This window comes from Rana temporaria, chromosome 8, assembly GCF_905171775.1.
Source record: "Rana temporaria chromosome 8, aRanTem1.1, whole genome shotgun sequence".
NCBI lineage: Eukaryota > Metazoa > Chordata > Amphibia > Anura > Ranidae > Rana > Rana temporaria.
In genome coordinates, this window is record NC_053496.1 from 58,675,261 (window position 1) to 58,691,979 (window position 16,719).

Sequence of the window (16,719 nt, forward strand, 5' to 3'; positions counted from 1 at the left end):
TTCCCACTTGCAATAACCCCGCCTTACGCCTCGGGATTTAAGTTACGCTTGCGCAATTTTGTGAGCAAATGCGCTGTGGATACGGCACTTACGACACCAAATTAGGGCGCCGTAACTTAAATGACATAAGTTTTGAGAATATTAATTTGCGCCGCTGGCTGTGGATCAGGCCCATAATTACTATGTAATGATCCGACCATACCGTGTCAGAAATATATGATTTAAGAACAAAGGGAATAAAAACATTAGAGACCAAAAGATGGTCTATCCTAGAATAGGATAATCTATCGTTGTAGGATTCATTTCCTTCCAAATATATATGAGGCCCTGCTGGTAAATCATTTTTGCTACTTTGGAACCAATCCTGTCTGGGCGGACAATTTTTGCATGCAGAGGCTTAGATTTGTCTACACTCTTGTCAAAAGCAAGGCTAGAATCTCCACCGAAAATAATCGTACCCTCAAGGTGGGGATCTAGAGTCTTAAAGAGAGTCTGGAAAAATTTAGATTGGCATGAATTAGGGGCGTAATAGGATACAAAGGAATATAAGTCATGGAGCCTAGAAGTGGGATCTATCAACAACCAAGTTCCACCTACCTGTAGGAAGTTCAGAATTCTGCCGTGAGACTTAGCGTCATGAGGAGAGGACAAACCCAGAGAGATGTACCTTCTGTTAGGAGGCCGGCGGAGGGCTTAAAAAGAGAAACAGGTAAGAAAGAATAAAAGAAAATGAGAGAGAAGAGATAAGCTCAGGACTTTTGAGGTCCTGAGTGAGCAACAGGGACAAAATAGCCTGTCGCTATCAAAGTCACAAGACATGTCCACACCCTGCTTAAGGGGTGGCAACCTAATCCACGGAGAAGGGAAAACCTGGTCCATGGATTAGGTGGAGGCACAGCAAAACTACCCCAGCAGCATATCGCCTAAAAAAAAAAGGTTAAGTAATTGCTAAAGTATGGGGAACTAGAATACTCCGCATGGGAGCAGCTATTAAATGAAAGAACATGTTAGCTGAAAAACAGAACACAAGGCAAATGAGCAAAAGTCCAAATTAAATTTTTCGTAGCAAAAGAAAAGTATATGCAGAGAAAAAACAATTATCCCAGAGTGGATCAAGGAAAAAAGAATATGTAGTGAAAAAAAAAACACATTCCCAACGATCTTGGAGGAAAAAGGTGTAATAAGGAGCCCCAAGACCTCGAAGCATTAAGGTGGCCCAGCATTCTTAGGTCGTTTGGATTTAGGTTTGTTCCAGACACCGGTAAGTGGGCTCATTGGAGACGGGCGTTTTGCAGAACCAGAATTGGAGTAGGCAAAGTCCATCATTGCATCTTGAGAAATAAGGTGTAGGTCCAGCAGAAGTCGTTTCCCCCTCCTGGAGGCTACGGAAAGAGTGTGTTTTCCCCATGAGATCAAACTTCAGGGCAAAGGGGAAAGCCCACCTGTATTTTATCTAACGCTGAGACAGGATATTCAGTAGAGGTTTCAGAGATCTCCTTTTTTGTATAGTTGTTGGCGATAGGTCAGCAAAGACTTGAATAGCGTGACCGCGACAAGATAAAGAAGATTGTGAGCGACTTGGCTTCATCACCTCTTCTTTGATGGAAAAGAAATGCGGTTTCACCACAATGTCTCTGGGAAGACCGTCCTTTCTAGGAGGGCCTAAAGATCTATGAGCTCAATCAATCTCTAACTTATGCAAATGGATGTTTGGTATCAATTGCTTGAGAAAGTCTTGCACAACTGTTACAGTGTCCGTGATCGATTCTGGAAGACCTCTGATGCGAAAATTTTCTCTCCTGGACCTGTTTTCAAGGTCATCAATCTTGGACAAAGCGAAATCCAATTGATCCTGAAGGACCTGAATATGATCAGAATTCTGTATGGTTCTGGAAACAGTCATATCTAGCTTGTTTTCAATAGTGTCCATCCTTGCACCCAGCATTTGAAAATCCTTCCTGATATCACCAGTGATCTGAGCAGCAGTTTGTGTGAGGCCCTTGTCCAATAATGCAGTCAGGTGAGAAATAAGATCAGGGACTGTAAGGACTGCTGTTTGTGCCAGGGAAGCAAGATCAGGCCTATCTGAGGTCTGGGCAGAGCTAGGCCCCAAAGGAGAGTCAGCAATTCCTCCATAGTCTGCCCAATGAGTGATTCTGTGGAGGCTGGGGAAGGTGCCACAGCCTGAGGAATACTCACAGGAGTCTTCGGGGTGTAGATAAAAGTAGTGGCAGCCCCTGGCTGATCTCGGCGCGTCCTCCACGAGCGGCGTGTGTCGCTGCATGGTGCCCGCCATTTTGGATTCGGCTCCCCTGGCTTCTGCGCTGAATTGCGGTCCCAGGTCTCTCCGGGCCAAACCAGCGGACATCGGGGGGATCCCTGGACACTCCGCCGTCGGATGGTGCCAGAATGTGTCTCAGTGATCTGTGTCCCCCGCTAGGCGACCCGATCAGCTGCGGTAGTGCGGAGCTCCTGGCTTAGGCTGCCATCCCGGAGTCCGCCGCGCATGCGCCTCCTCGTGAATGCCTTTCTTTGATTAGTGCACTGTGTCCTCCTAAAAACTTTCACTTTGTATTTTCTGTGTACAGTAGGCGAATGATCTAGAATTTGAGTGCTGATGTTTTCTAAATACTTATTTCGCTGTCAGACATGTTGTAATCGTAATTGGCTACTATTATGTTGTGTAATATCAACCTGTCCTGCTTAAACTTGCAAATTGCATGTTCTCATCTTTATAGTATTACACTTAATTGTTTGTGAGTTATTCATGCTGCTAGAATTTCAGGCTGTTAACATAATTGTAAAAAGCATTCTCTGCCTGTAGGATACTTAAAGGATAGGTTCCTTAAAAAAAAAAAAATTATAATTGCACATTTTTATGCAGGTAATGTGCATTTATTTTTTGTAGCAGGAGTCTGGAAAGCAATGCACCAGTGATCAGAAGATTGCTGATGCCATGCAGGTCTCCAGCGCACTGTCAGTGTATCGGCTTACCCATACATCCCATACGGGTAAGCCGATACTTGCTGACAGGAAGACTCAGTGAATTACCACAGCGCTCCACAGCGTCATGGTAGTTCACTGAGAACTACAAGCCGACAGCCGCTAAGGATGACAGGGCTTGTGGGTTATTCAGACACACAGAGCTGTGTGTCTGATTGATGCGGCCGTGTGGGCGAAGCCCCTCACATCCACGCTGTTTTTCAAACAGTGGCAGCAAGTATTGAGAACTGCTGCCACAGGGAGGAGGGGCATCGGGCGGCAGCTGCAGCATTGGAAACATGTTGCATGTTCCACCCTGAAAGTGGGGGGAACATGTAACATGTTCCCAATGGAGAACATGTAACAATTCCAAATATAAATGTGCTTTTCATTTTTAAATAAAATGGGAAATAGCATTTTTATCATTTTTTTCCCCCAATTAGAGTCGGTTCACACAGCAGCGGCACAAATTCTGGGGCGACTCTGCAAGTCGTCCTGAGGACGACTTCAGAGGCGATTTGAAAAACGACTTCTGTATAGAAGTCAATGCAGGTCGCCCCGAGCCGCCCCCGAAGTCATACAGGAACCTTTTTCTAAGTCGGAGCGACTTGCGTCGCTCCTATTAGAACGGTTCCATTGCATTGAATGGGTCGCGACACGTCAGGCGGCTGAGCCACCTGTCGTGTCGCCCCAGTGTGAACCGGGTCTTAGGAACATCTTCTATTCTTCCATAAAGTTACAATATAATATTTAGAATTGCTGAATACAATTTCCGATGCAATGTAAGTCTTCTCCTGAAGAAGTGAATTTTATTCATGAAACGCACTGAGAAACGTTCTGGGTCTTGGAAATATCCAATATGCACAATAATGATGGTGTAAAATTGTAATTGGAAAGGATTCTGAATCTTTGACGAATGCCTAAATTATTCATCAATGGAATTTTCAGAATTTTCTTATTAGAAAATTCTGATTTTTACAATATAAGATTAAATTATAAAGATTTTTAGATTTGATTGTATTGTTTAACAATTGATGTAGTACCCAAAAAAGTCCTATTTTTATTATTGGAATTTCAACAATTTTTGCTTGGGGGTCACAGGTTTTTTTTTTCAGAGTAATGAAAAATGCATACATGTCAGTTACCCTTTGATGTAAAAAAAATTGATTTAGAAATATAAGAAATAAAAGTATTATGCACATTTTGACTTCAGGAAGTCCAGATTTATTTAGAAGATCAACTGCCTGTATCATTGGAACTTACAGGTTTTCCTGAAGGTCACGACTCGTACATTTTATCATTGTATATGTTAGTTTACACTGCATGGGTTTGTGAAAGGTATTCTTTGCCACTTGTTGGGGATCAAAGTAGTCAGCCAAGCATACAGTATATGAATTTTAAAAATTGCTCTGAAGCACTTGTCACTTGGCTGTCATCTGATGTCTGCGACAAGCAAGAATGTTATATTTGGGTTTATTCAGTTCAGAAATATATGTTCTATATTTCCAGACTGTGCTCCCAATCATAGTATTATAAATGTCATGGCTTACAGCTACGGCTTTAGACTATAACAATTGATTTGAGAGGAAATGAGGACAAATACAGTAGTGCTAGTGACTGTGCTTGTCCCCCTCCCATCCCAGCGTATATCCGCTCTACTCTTCATGGGTTTGATTGTATCCCATACAGTGTAGCACGCTGATTATTCAGGCTCCTTCCTGTAGGAGGATACCAAGCTGAATAGGAGTTTACAAAGCAGGAAGCTGTGACACCACCGGTAGTAAATGACGTAAATTTAAAAATGGTTACATGAGATCATACATCACCCAAATGTGAACTCTAACTCCTAATCTTAATGAACAATGCAGTGTCTAGCATCACCAATGTACAGAACATAATAAAATGGCTCTAGGCAGGTGTTTTTACCTTCTTTTGTGTCCTTATCTGTTAAATTTGTGACCATAACTTTCATTTATTTGCATGGTTTTCATGACCTTTCAGAAGATGTCAAAACTAGCAGAAGCAAGACTGTACCCAAATGAAATCTTTGTTTTTTCCCCCCACAAATAGAGCTTTCGTTTGGTGGTATTTGATCATCTCTGCGATTTTTTTTTTTTTGCGCTATAAACAAAAGAAGAGCGACAATTAAAAAAAAAACCACAATATTTAAAAAAATTTGATTTAATAAATATCACAATTTAAAAAAAAAAAAAAAAAATTTCCTCAGTTTAGACCGATACGTATTCTTCTACATATTTTTGGTAAAACAAATCGCAATAAGCGTATATTGATTGATTTGTGCAAAAGTTTTAGTGTCTACAGAATAGGGGATAGATTTCTGGCATTTTTTTATTTTTTATTTTTATTGTAATTACGTATACAGGGCACTTAGTATTATGAAAGACAGGGGGTTGCTTTATTACTAAGTTATTGCTAAGTTATTTCAGAGCTGATAGGCAGAGAAGGGAGGGGGAGAGGACAAAGGAGAGCTGCAGAACTGACCACGGTGTTAGGGCTCAGCAGCCATGATAGACCATTGTCAGTTTACGGGGGGGGGGGGGCATAGCCAGGCAGGATCAGCCAGGTATTTGAGGTGATAGAAGGGGCCAAATTACACAGCACAAGCACTGTGCTGTTATTCATATTTTAAAGGAGCAGGGTCCCCCCTCCTTCCTTTTTTTTTTTTTAGGGTAACAAACACTTTAAGCTATCCAGAATGGATAAAAAAAACTTTGGCCTTTTAGTTCTACTTTAATCATTGGCTTTGCCTGTAGCTTGTATTACTCAGCAGTGAAAACACATATAAAAGTTTAGTGAGCGTTCCACATATGCTAAGCTTAATGATTTAGAATTAATAAGAAAAAAATCGACACACACAGGGTGTTATTTACTAAATTAAAATCTACTTTGCACTACAAGTGCACTGCAAGATCCCAGGGGGAAAATAAAAAACTGCATTTTAGCTTGCACATGATTGGATAATAAAATCAGCCGAGCTTCCCCTCGTTTCAGATCTACCCCTCAGATTTACAGCGACTGCACTTCCAAGTGCACTTTCAGTGCAATTTCAAGTACACTTTGCACTTATAGTTTGCACTTGCAGTGCAAAGTGGATTTGCCTTTCGTAAATAACCCCCACAATGTATATGTTTTTTTCTGAAATTAAAGTGGTCTTTTTTACCAGTTTATACTGGGTTCACACTAGTGCAGCTGCAGCATGATGCAATTTTCAGTGTGTTTTTGTAGTGCGACATCCCACATTTTTTTTTGATGTTTCATATGCTTTTTTGACACTGGATTTTATACACAATACTTCCAAAAATGCACTAAAAATGTACATGCGGTTTACGTGCGCTTCTTGGTGCATTTCCATTGAAGTCTATGGGGCCAAAATCACACTGCAACTACACCAAAGTGCCTGTACCTTTTTAAAAAACGTGCTGCAGCTGCCCTACATTGATGTGACTGGGCACATAGAAAATAATGTAATTTCCATTGTTGTGCAGTGCAGCACAACAGCCACTGCATGAGAAATTGCACTAGTATGAACAGGCTCTTAGATGTAACTAGTGCTGATATTCAGTGTCCAAAAAAATTGCATTCCACTTTTAAATGTATCATTGTATCATATGTTGCACATTTGATAGCAGCCCATTTTGTTCCCATTATCATTGTGGCTGTTTCCCATACCCTTCAGCACTGTATCAAATGTTGTGCTTTCTGAACTTCAGGACATTCTCTTAAATGTGTGTAGGATCAGGTAGTCTGACTTCAGGATTTAAATACTAGACCAAACTGGATACATGTTTTATTATATATGTGATAAGCTTGGCCATTCTGGAAACGGAAAGCGAGAATGCTTTAAAGATTACTGTATGACTGTATATTTATGAAAATTCATTTTATTCCTTGCAAAGATCACAGATAACGTATCTCAAGTAATGTGTGAATTTTCCCTCAGTCCATTACAGCGTGAAGAACCCCTTTGTTTACTTTTCTGTCCGAGGACTGAGCTGCATGCAGTCTACCCATATTAGTGAAAGGACATATCACCTGTGTGCTCTCGCCTGCAAAGCTGAGTTTGACAGATACACATAGACAGGTGCGCAGAGCCTGTGCATCTGGGATCGTGCACCCGTCCCTGTCACTCGACTGTTCAGCCAAACAGGATGACAAAAGATGAAAGGCGGGAGGGTGGTAATTGGGCCAGTCATCAGTCAAATTTTGTCTGGTTTATCAGGAATCGGGCAAAATTTGTTCAGTTTATGGCCACCTTTATATCCCTCTTTGTTAGAGAGATCTGTAGCAGGTGTACTATATAACTGAAATGAGAAAACTTGAAAATGAACACTTTGCCGAATTTTTTATATCTTCTGTTTAGAGAGGAATATATAAGTTCAAACTTCCCTCTGGAGCCATGCTGCAAGAACTCTCCATCAGAGAACTCAGGAGGAATTAGCTATAATTACATATTCACAGTGGGCTTTGTAGGTGGTGGATAGAGTATGCCATTCCTCCTCATTACCTCTACTCATCATTGAAGGGATGTTTTGAGAAATTACAAAAGAACTGTGTTGCAAGGTTGATCTTTACACTTCTGTACATAGTGTATTCTTCCCATGCAACTATTCAACCTCAGAATATCTCCCAGGATTAGGTAAAAAAAAATCCAGGTATTTTGGAGTGCTTGGGGAGCCTTCAGAAAGATTTTTTTTTTGCTTTACCAAAGCAAAAACAGCAAAACGTGCTTCTGTGTTTTAAAAAAAGAACAGCACACAGCCAAGACCCCACCCTGCAAGATTATTTGCACTACACTGCAGTTTATTAATTGCCATTTGCAAATTCAGACAAGCTGAGCCCTTCCCTCCTATCCATGATATTTAATTCAGATGTTCAGCAGCTCAGTCATCAGCAAGAAACTATTAAACAAAAAACAAAAACATACAAAGTGCAGTGCTTTCCTTCCCACATCCTCTACAAATAAATGCTTCCTTATATCAACACATGAGTAAGGAATTTGCTAACAGCAACTTGATATTTACTACTACAATGTTGGATATAAATATTATGACAAAATATTCTGTTTCATAATAAACTTTGTACAGTAGGAAACCAATATGAACACAACAGATCCTATAGAGCAGTGGTTCTCAACCTTTCTAGTGCTGTGACCCCTTGATAAAATTTCCCAAGTTGTGGGGACCCCAACAGTAAAATTATTTTCGTAGCGTAGGTTGTCAGTACCTAAGGCAAGACAAGTAATTTGCGCCCACTAACCCATGGACATTTAGCGCTCCCTGAGTCCCTTCAATTCATACGGTATTAAAACCCCTCATGGTACATTTTATGGTACATTACCACTTTTTCTTCTCCTTTCTTTCCCTTTTATGTCTCTATTCTAATTTTCCCCCCCATCCCTCTCTATAGCCGTCTTTCTTGTTATTTCTCTTATTCTTTCTCTCCATTTTTCTTCTCCCTTTGATGTATTCTCAATTTTTATTCCTTCTCTTACTCCTTGGTGGAGGGTGGAGGGAATAGGATGAGTGTCAGTGCTGGTGGGGATTGAGATCAATGGCAGTGCTGTTGGGGGGGTGGGATGAGTGGCAGTGCTGGTGGTGGGGTGTTCTGATCAGCCAACTTAGGTGCTCTTGATCAAGGTCATCTGATGATCTGAGAACTGTAGTGGGGACTTTTAATGGCAACTATAATCACAGGTAGTTTTACTCACTGTGTCTCCGGCTTCGCTGTGTCTCCAACTTTGTGGTGTCTCGCAGCAGTGACACCTATGTCGAAATCAGGACATAGGGCCAGCCATGCCATGAACCGAATGGGTGGCTGCAATGAGGCTGAGTGGGCGGCCGCGGGCTTCAGGAACAGCCCAGCTGGGTGGCCACAGGCTCAAGGGACAGCCCTCCTGGGTGGCCGCGAAAAGTCTGGGAGAGCAGTGCGGACTTCAAGAACAGCCCAGGATTTGGTGACCCCTGGCAAATCAACATTTGACCCCCGAGGGGGTCCCGACCCCCAGGTTGAGAACCACTGCTATAGAGAAAACTTGTTGGTATTAGTGGCATTACCCATCCTCTGTCTGTGGTGTAAGTCTTGTAGGCAGGCAAAAAACATTTGGCTTGGACTGCTTGGGGTGGGACCTTCATAACCATCACTAGGGCAAGCAATTTGAAATTGACAGATATGTAAATATGTTCACAACAACCATCAGACTAAATTCAGCTATACTCTCAATAAGCAAGAAATCCCAGATTAGGAAAACTACACAAACAAAGTAGAATCACACACATAGAAATGATCAAAAAAAAAAAAAGTACCACGCATTGACAACAATATAGTGAAATCCCTTATGCCCCTTTCACACTGGGGCGGGAGGCGCGGTGGTGGTATAGCGCCGCTAGAAATAGCAGCGCTATACCGTCGGAATTGCCGCGGGAATTGCCGCGGGATTCGGCCGCTAGCGGCCGATAAAGGGTTAATACCGCCCGCAATGCGCCTCTGCAGAGGCGCATTGCGGGTGGTATTACCGCGGGTTCCCATTGTTTTAAATGGGAAGGAGCGGTATACATACCATTCCTCTCACCGCTCCAAAGATGCTGCTTGCAGGAGATTTTTTTTCTCTCCTGCCAGCACATCGCCTCAGTTTGAAAGCCGTCGGGCTTTCACATTGAGAAGGCTGGGCAGGAGTTTTTCAGGCGGTATAGCAGCGCTATTTTTAGCGCTGTACCACCTGAAAAACTCCTCAGTGTGAAACGTAAAAAAACGCTGAATCCCATAAAAATAAAATAAGCAAAGCCCAATTTCTTTTTTCTCAGTCTTCTGTTTTGTGGATTCTCAGATCTGTGATACCTCTACTTACAGTTGTGCAACCAATTTCACAATATATAGTGTTAGCCCGACACCAACAATCAAATGCTGTCACCTTCTTAATATGACCTAAATGTAGAAGGTCTAATGCACCTTCCACTTTAAACTGGGGTTAATATAGCCATGACTGATCTCCCCCCAATCAGTCTCTCAATTCACACCCATTCTTGTCACTCCATAAGAGAAATGCCACCAAAAGCTCAAAAACAATGAGTAATCATAGTGCTCTCTGCATTCCCACCAATATTTTTTTTAAATAAGAAAATCACTGCATGTGTTTTCCCTTAACCACTTACCCCCCGGACCATATTGCTGCCCAAAGACCAGAGTACTTTTTGCGATTCGGGACTCTGTCGCTTTAACAGACAATTGCGCGGTCGTGCGACGTGGCTCCCAAACAAAATTGGCGTCCTTTTTTTCCCACAAATAGAGCTTTCTTTTGGTGGTATTTGATCACCTCTGCGGTTTTTAGTTTTTGCGCTATAAACAAAAATAGAGCGACAATTTTGAAAAAAATGAATATTTTTTACATTTTGCTATAATAAATATCCCCCAAAAATATATAAAAAAACATTTTTTTTCCTCAGTTTAGGCCGATACGTTTTCTTCTACATATTTTTCGTAAAAAAAAATCGCAATAAGCGTTTATTGATTGGTTTGCGCAAAAGTTATAGCGTTTACAAAATAGGGGGTAGTTTTATGTCATTTTTATTATATTTTTTTTACTAGTAATGGCGGCGATCAGCGATTTTTTTTCCGGTACTGCGACATTATGGCGGACACTTCGGACACTTTTGACACATTTTTGGGACCATTGGCATTTTTATAGCGATCAGTGCTATAAAAATGCATTGGATTACTATAAAAATGCCACTGGCAGTGAAGGGGTTAACACTAGGGGGCGGGGAAGGGGTTAAGTATGCCTGGGTGTGTTCTTACTGTGGGGGGGGGGTGGCCTCACTAGGGGAAACACTGATCCTCGGTTCATACATTGTATGAACCGAAGATCAGCATTTCCCCTGCTGACAGGACCGGGAGCTGTGTGTTTACACACACAGCTCCCGGTCCCCGCTCTGTACCGCGCGATCGCGTGTGCCCGGCGGCGATCGCGCCCGCCAGGCACACGCACGGGAGTCGGGGGCGAGCGGGGGGCGCGCGCGCGCCCCTAGTGGCGGCTGGGAGAGAGGACGTCATATTACGTGCTCTCGCCCAGCAGAGCCACCTTGTGGACGTATTTCGACGGTGCGCGGTCGGCAAGTGGTTAAAGTGGTTGTAAACCCTTACAGACCAGACCACTTTAACCTACAGGTAAGCCTAGATTAAGGCTTACCTGTAGGTCCAAGAAATTTTCCAAAAAAGGAGCACCGATGTCTAGGGTACATGCGCACCCTAGTGAAGCCGTTAGTGAAGGCGATCGCCGCCGTCACTAGCGGCTCCCACATGAATGCGCAGGAGTGACGCCATCGCTGCTCGGCCAGTCACAGCGCCGGAGCAGCGTTCCTCTCACTTTGGGTTTTTCAGCATGCTGTCATTGGCTTCTGCTTGGGAGGAGCCGATGATGTATATGGTGGACTGATAACACTTTATTCAGGGACCTGATTGAATAATATGGTTTATTTTATTTTTCCATGATTCAGAGATTTATTAAATTTGATGAATTGCACTATATTGTTGTACATAGGTTGTCACTGCGTGGCAGTGTTTTTTATTTTATTTTGATATTCGTATTTATGGGAACACATAAAGTGCCAGCTGCAGCACATAGAGCGATGACATTCGATCAGGATTTTTGCATAATTGCACTGCAGTTCTTTGAATATTTACTAATAATTTATTTGAAATTGTGTTTTATGAACAGGGTTGTCACCTTGTCTCTTTAAAACTGAACACATATGAATTATACAGGTTCTGTGGCTGATTAAGGTGTCAGAAAAGCTGAATAGTCTCAATTTGTCCTCCATTCATAGAGTGCTTTTCATTGCAGAAAGCAACAGTACAGCTTTAATGAATGGAGCAGGGGGTGGAAATGGGCATGCCAAGTTGGCACTTTAAAGTGTGCAGTCACTGGTTTATTGGCAACACTGGAAGATCACAGCTACAAGGGGTTAAAGAATAAAGATTTCAACAGGGAAGCCTTAGGGACTAAACTCAGGACCCTGCATCCACTATATCTGGTTTCCTACAGTACACAGAACATGGAAATGCAATTATTTTAGTTAATATAAATGCTAAATACCTTTTCTCATTAGCAGTAAATAGCAGTCTTTTGACTTCTATCAGTGTCCGGCCGAGCACTGGTTAAAGCTTGTAGGAAAAGTTTTCATTCTCCTCTGACTATCCTATATGGCTGCATGACCCCTGAGCCTATTTCTGGACAGTGCTGATTGGCCCTGTGCTGATCACGTGCACTCACCCAAGAAAACAAACTCTAGCAATAACACCATACTGAGCATGTGCAGCTTGTCCCCTGGCCTCTGCAAGCTAGCTGGATAATATCCCTCTGTGTGGATCCCATGCTCCCCACCATGTGGTTATCTTTAAAAATGTACCTTTTTGGTCCTTTTGTGCCTCTTGTGTTTGGTTTGGCATCACATGAACACTCATGTATAGCTTTGAACATAGGCTTTTATGTAATCACAGGGAGGTCTTCACTCATCCCCTGAATAAGCCCAATAGGGTGAAACATGTTGGGCTCAACTAATATCATACCGCTATGAAATAAGGACTATAAGAACTGGGTCATAACTGTATATGCTTTTATATGGACAATTTTATTTAGCCCATTGTTTATTAAACGTTAGTAAATGAGTTTTTAAGAAAATTTTTGTTTAACCAATATCTTGCACCTAAAAAGCCCCACTGAATTATGTTTCTGTTTGTTAAATTGTAAGTACTGTCCCTGGTGCTGATTTGCAGAAACAAAAAAAATGTACTAAACTTCAGCTATAACGTACATGACACTTGGTAAATAATTGTCATACACATCAAGCTTTTAGTTGCACATTATGTTTTGTTTTTGGAACCTAAATATCATGTTTAATTCATATTTTGTTGGGTGTGGCGGGCGTTTGTTTTTGTTTTTTTTTCTATTTTGTTTTCTGTTTTGTATACAGTATAATTTAGCTGTCTATTTCTATTGCAAGTTACACCCAGGAAAAGGTGTGTGTTATAGTCTGGACTGAAAAGCATGTTAATTGCCCAGGGTAGCACTAATTGTGATGTGTGACTTTGACATTGGGTGTTCAAGCGTAGTACAACCAAACCGGCTTTGGTGGGTAAAGAGAGATACAATGTGATTGCTGAGATAAAGCAGAACTGCTGGAGCTCCTCTGTTTAAGATTGTAATGGAAGGGGTACACAAAAGAGCAAGAAAGTGGATGAAGGTTAGTGAAATAAACATGACTTGTTTCTCTGATAATTGTAAAATGTGAAGAGATGATTATGGTATTTTAAACTTAGGAAGCTTTAAGGAGACTTGATCATCCTGTATGTACAATGATAAGGGAGAAAAATATCTCAAAAACAAACTGTTGTGTTTGACTAAGTAAAGAATGTTAAACTTGTGTCCATTGCTATGTTGCATGTATGTGTTCTTGCAGAGATGGGAAAATTATATTTTTTTGACATTTAGAGTGGAACTTAAGTCAAAAAATTAGGTCCTGCTGGGTCACTTCAGGCTGGCCCCTTTTGCAGGTATAGCTGTAAAACATAAAAAATACTATACTGTTTAAATTCCAGTATTACACTGTCTCCTTCTGCTCTGCACATGCTCAGTTGCTCTCTTTTTTAGGCACTTTATCAAAAATGTAGAGGAGTACGTTCTGCTGACAGCCTAAAGATTTGCTGCTCAGGGGCCCTGGGCTTCAGCAAAATGGGAGCCTCCGGCAAGAAGAAACGGGAACAGTGCTGGAGGCAATTTACAGGACGCATTAATTTTGGTAGCATAATTATTAATGTGTGAATGTATGTTTCTTGCTAAAGAACATTATTTTTTGTTATGGGTAAAGTTCCCCTTAAAGCAGAGGTTCTGCCGTTTTTTTTTTTTTAAGTCAGCAGCTACAAATACGGCAGCTGCTGACTTTTAAAAAATAGACACTTACCTGTCCAGCGCGCCCGCGATGTCAGTAGCCGAGGCTGAGCAATCGCTCGGTACTCGGCTGCCTCCGTCGCCATCCCCGGTGAGGGAATCAGGAAGTGAAGCCTGACGGCTTCACTGCCCAATTCCCTGCTGCGCATGCGTGAGGATCGCGGCGCGCCATCACTGGTCCCCGTTCTTTCCTGGGAAGTGTTTCCCAGAAGACAGCGTGTCACCGGAGGGGGGGAGGGATCCAAAAAGCGAAGGTTCACTTTTTGTGTGAACCTCCGCTTTAAAACAATGCAAAATTAGGAGGTTTGCTGAAGTTGTTAGGCGCAGCAGATGCAGAATTATCCAACTTATCCAACTGCATGCAACCTGATCCAAGTGAAAGTCAAACCCTGATTTCTGATTTGTGAGACATGCTTGTCCTCATAGACCTTTAATGCCCTGCTGCTGGATCATTTACCTTGTTTCTCTCATGAATTTGTTGAATCTATCACTGCCTTTGCCATTATTGACAGGATGTGATCTTAGGGGCTAACTACTGTGTAAAACATTGTGTACATTAAGCACTGACATGTATTAATCTAGATTATTTTTTACCCTTGCATACCCTTTAGAAAAAGAGAGAAATAAGGAATCCACCTTGGTAGGGACAGTCAGAGGTCATCTGAGCTTTGACATTTGCTGGCCTGTCAACTGCCTAACCTCACACATAGGGGCCTCATTTATCAAACATTGGTATGACCTTACTTCAGCCATACCACTGTTTTACAGATGTCCTTATCACTTTAAATTTGAAACAAGCAAAGCCATATTCCTGATAATGAATGGGGGCAAAGTGTCAAAAGAAGGAAATATGTCAGGGCTCTACAAATCCCAGGCGCCAGGTCGCCATTGCGATTAGAAATTTCACCATGGTGCCTGGGCTTTGATCAGTGACAGGTGCCTCTGCTACAGGGCGAGTTGCAGGGTCTTGGCCAGGAACGTGATTAGCGGTGGCATCGGGGATAGAGCAGGAAGAGAGCGGCACAGCAGCGGCTGTCACGGCGGGAGGAAAGAGTGGCCAGCAGAGTGAAGTCCAGCTGGGGATCCTTGGCGGCCTGTCATTGCCCACTGCTGCTGTCGCCCTGCCCCAGGGTATTGCAGGAAGTGGCTCAAGTACATCGGGGATCCGAAGTCGGTGGTTTCATAGCACCAGAGCGCCCCGCTCCTCTGGCTGAATGAGAGGGGCTGAGCACGGGAGAAGAGGTTCTTCTCAGTGGCGTTGCCAGGCGGGGGTGTGGGCTGCACCAGGTGACACCTGTGCGCAGCGGCACAGCTTGCTAACACTGCACGCCGCAAAATCCTCACCCCTACACAGAGCACAACGGAGCGGACCGAAGCCACCTCCCTCTCTGTTTACGGAGGAGGAGGAGGGAGTCCGAGGGACACATTCCGCTTTGCCTATCCCGCGCTTTTCCGAGGCCTGTAAAAAATGTTTTATGTAATCCAAATAGACATGTGCTTGGGGGGCACTATGGGAGGGAAGAGGGCGGGTCTGCACTGATGGGGCATTATCTGCACTGATGGGGGTCTACATTGATGGGGGGAATCTGCACTGATGGAGGGGGTCTGCACTGAGGGGGGTGTACACTGATGGAGGGGGGTCTGCAATGATGGGGGGCTGCACTGATGGAAGGGGGTTTGCAGTGATGGAGGGGGATCTACACTGATAGATGGGGGGTCTGTATTTAGTGAGGGGATCTATACTATGGGAGGGGATCTATACTTGGTGAGGGGATCTATACTACGGGAGCGGGGTCTGTACTTGGTAAGGGGGATCTATACTGCGGGAGGGGGGTCTGTACCTGCGGGAGGGGGGTCTGTACTAGGTGAGAGGGATCTATACTGCGGGAGGGGGGGTCTGTATTTAGTGAGAGGGATCTATACTGCGGGAGCAGGGTCTTACTTAGTGAGGGGGATCTGTACTGCGGGAGGGGGGTCTGTACTTAGTGTGAGGGATCTATACTGCATGAGGGATGGTCTGTATTCAGTGAGAGGGATCTATACTGCGCTAGGGGGGGGTCTGTATTTAGTGAGAGGGATCTATACTGTGGGAGCAGGGTCTGTATTTAGTGAGGGGGATCTATACTGCGGGAGGGGGGGGTCTGTACTTAGTGGGGGGGGTCTTTAACCACTTAAGGACCACCCCATGTACATATACGTCCACAATATGGCACGTACAGGCACATGGACGTATAGGTACGTCCTCGCCTATTAGCGGGTGGGGGGTCCGATCGGGACCCCCCCCGCTACATGCGGAGGTCGGGTCCGCTCGGGGAGCGATCCGGGACCACGGCGCGGCTATTTGTTTATAGCCGCTCCGTCGCGATCGCTCCCCGGAGCTGAAGAACGAGGAGAGCCGTGTGTAAACACGGCTTCCCCGTCCTTCACTATGGCGGCGCATCGATCGCGTCATTCCCTTTATAGGGAAGACACGATCGATGACGTCATTCCTACAGCCACACCCCCAAACAGTTGTAAACACATACTAGGTGCACCCTAACTCCTACAGCTCCACCTGTGGTTAACTCCCAAACTGCAACTGTCATTTTCACAATAAAGAATGCAATTTAAATGCATTTTTTGCTGTGAAAATGACAATGGTCCCAAAAATGTGTCAAAATTGTCCGAAGTGTCCGCCATAATGTCGCAGTCACGAAAAAAATTGCTGATCGCCGCCATTAGTAGTAAAAAAAAAATAAAAAATAAAAATGCAATAAAACTATCCCCTATTTTGTAAA

General features: G+C 43.4%; 1 protein-coding gene across 7 annotated transcripts in view; it reads left to right on the plus strand.

Moving 5' to 3' along the window:
* Positions 1 to 16,719, plus strand: part of SH3PXD2A (SH3 and PX domains 2A) — a 424,441-nt gene that overhangs the window by 71,759 nt on the left and 335,963 nt on the right. The window contains exon 1 of one of the 7 annotated variants that reach the window (XM_040361851.1): positions 12,944 to 13,238. The exons of the other annotated variants lie outside the window; for them this stretch is intronic. Within the exon in view, the coding sequence (XP_040217785.1) occupies positions 13,200 to 13,238 (39 nt within the window). The 5' untranslated portion in view covers positions 12,944 to 13,199. Of the gene's footprint in view, positions 1 to 12,943; positions 13,239 to 16,719 lie in introns of those variants that run through there. 7 annotated transcript variants of the gene reach the window in all.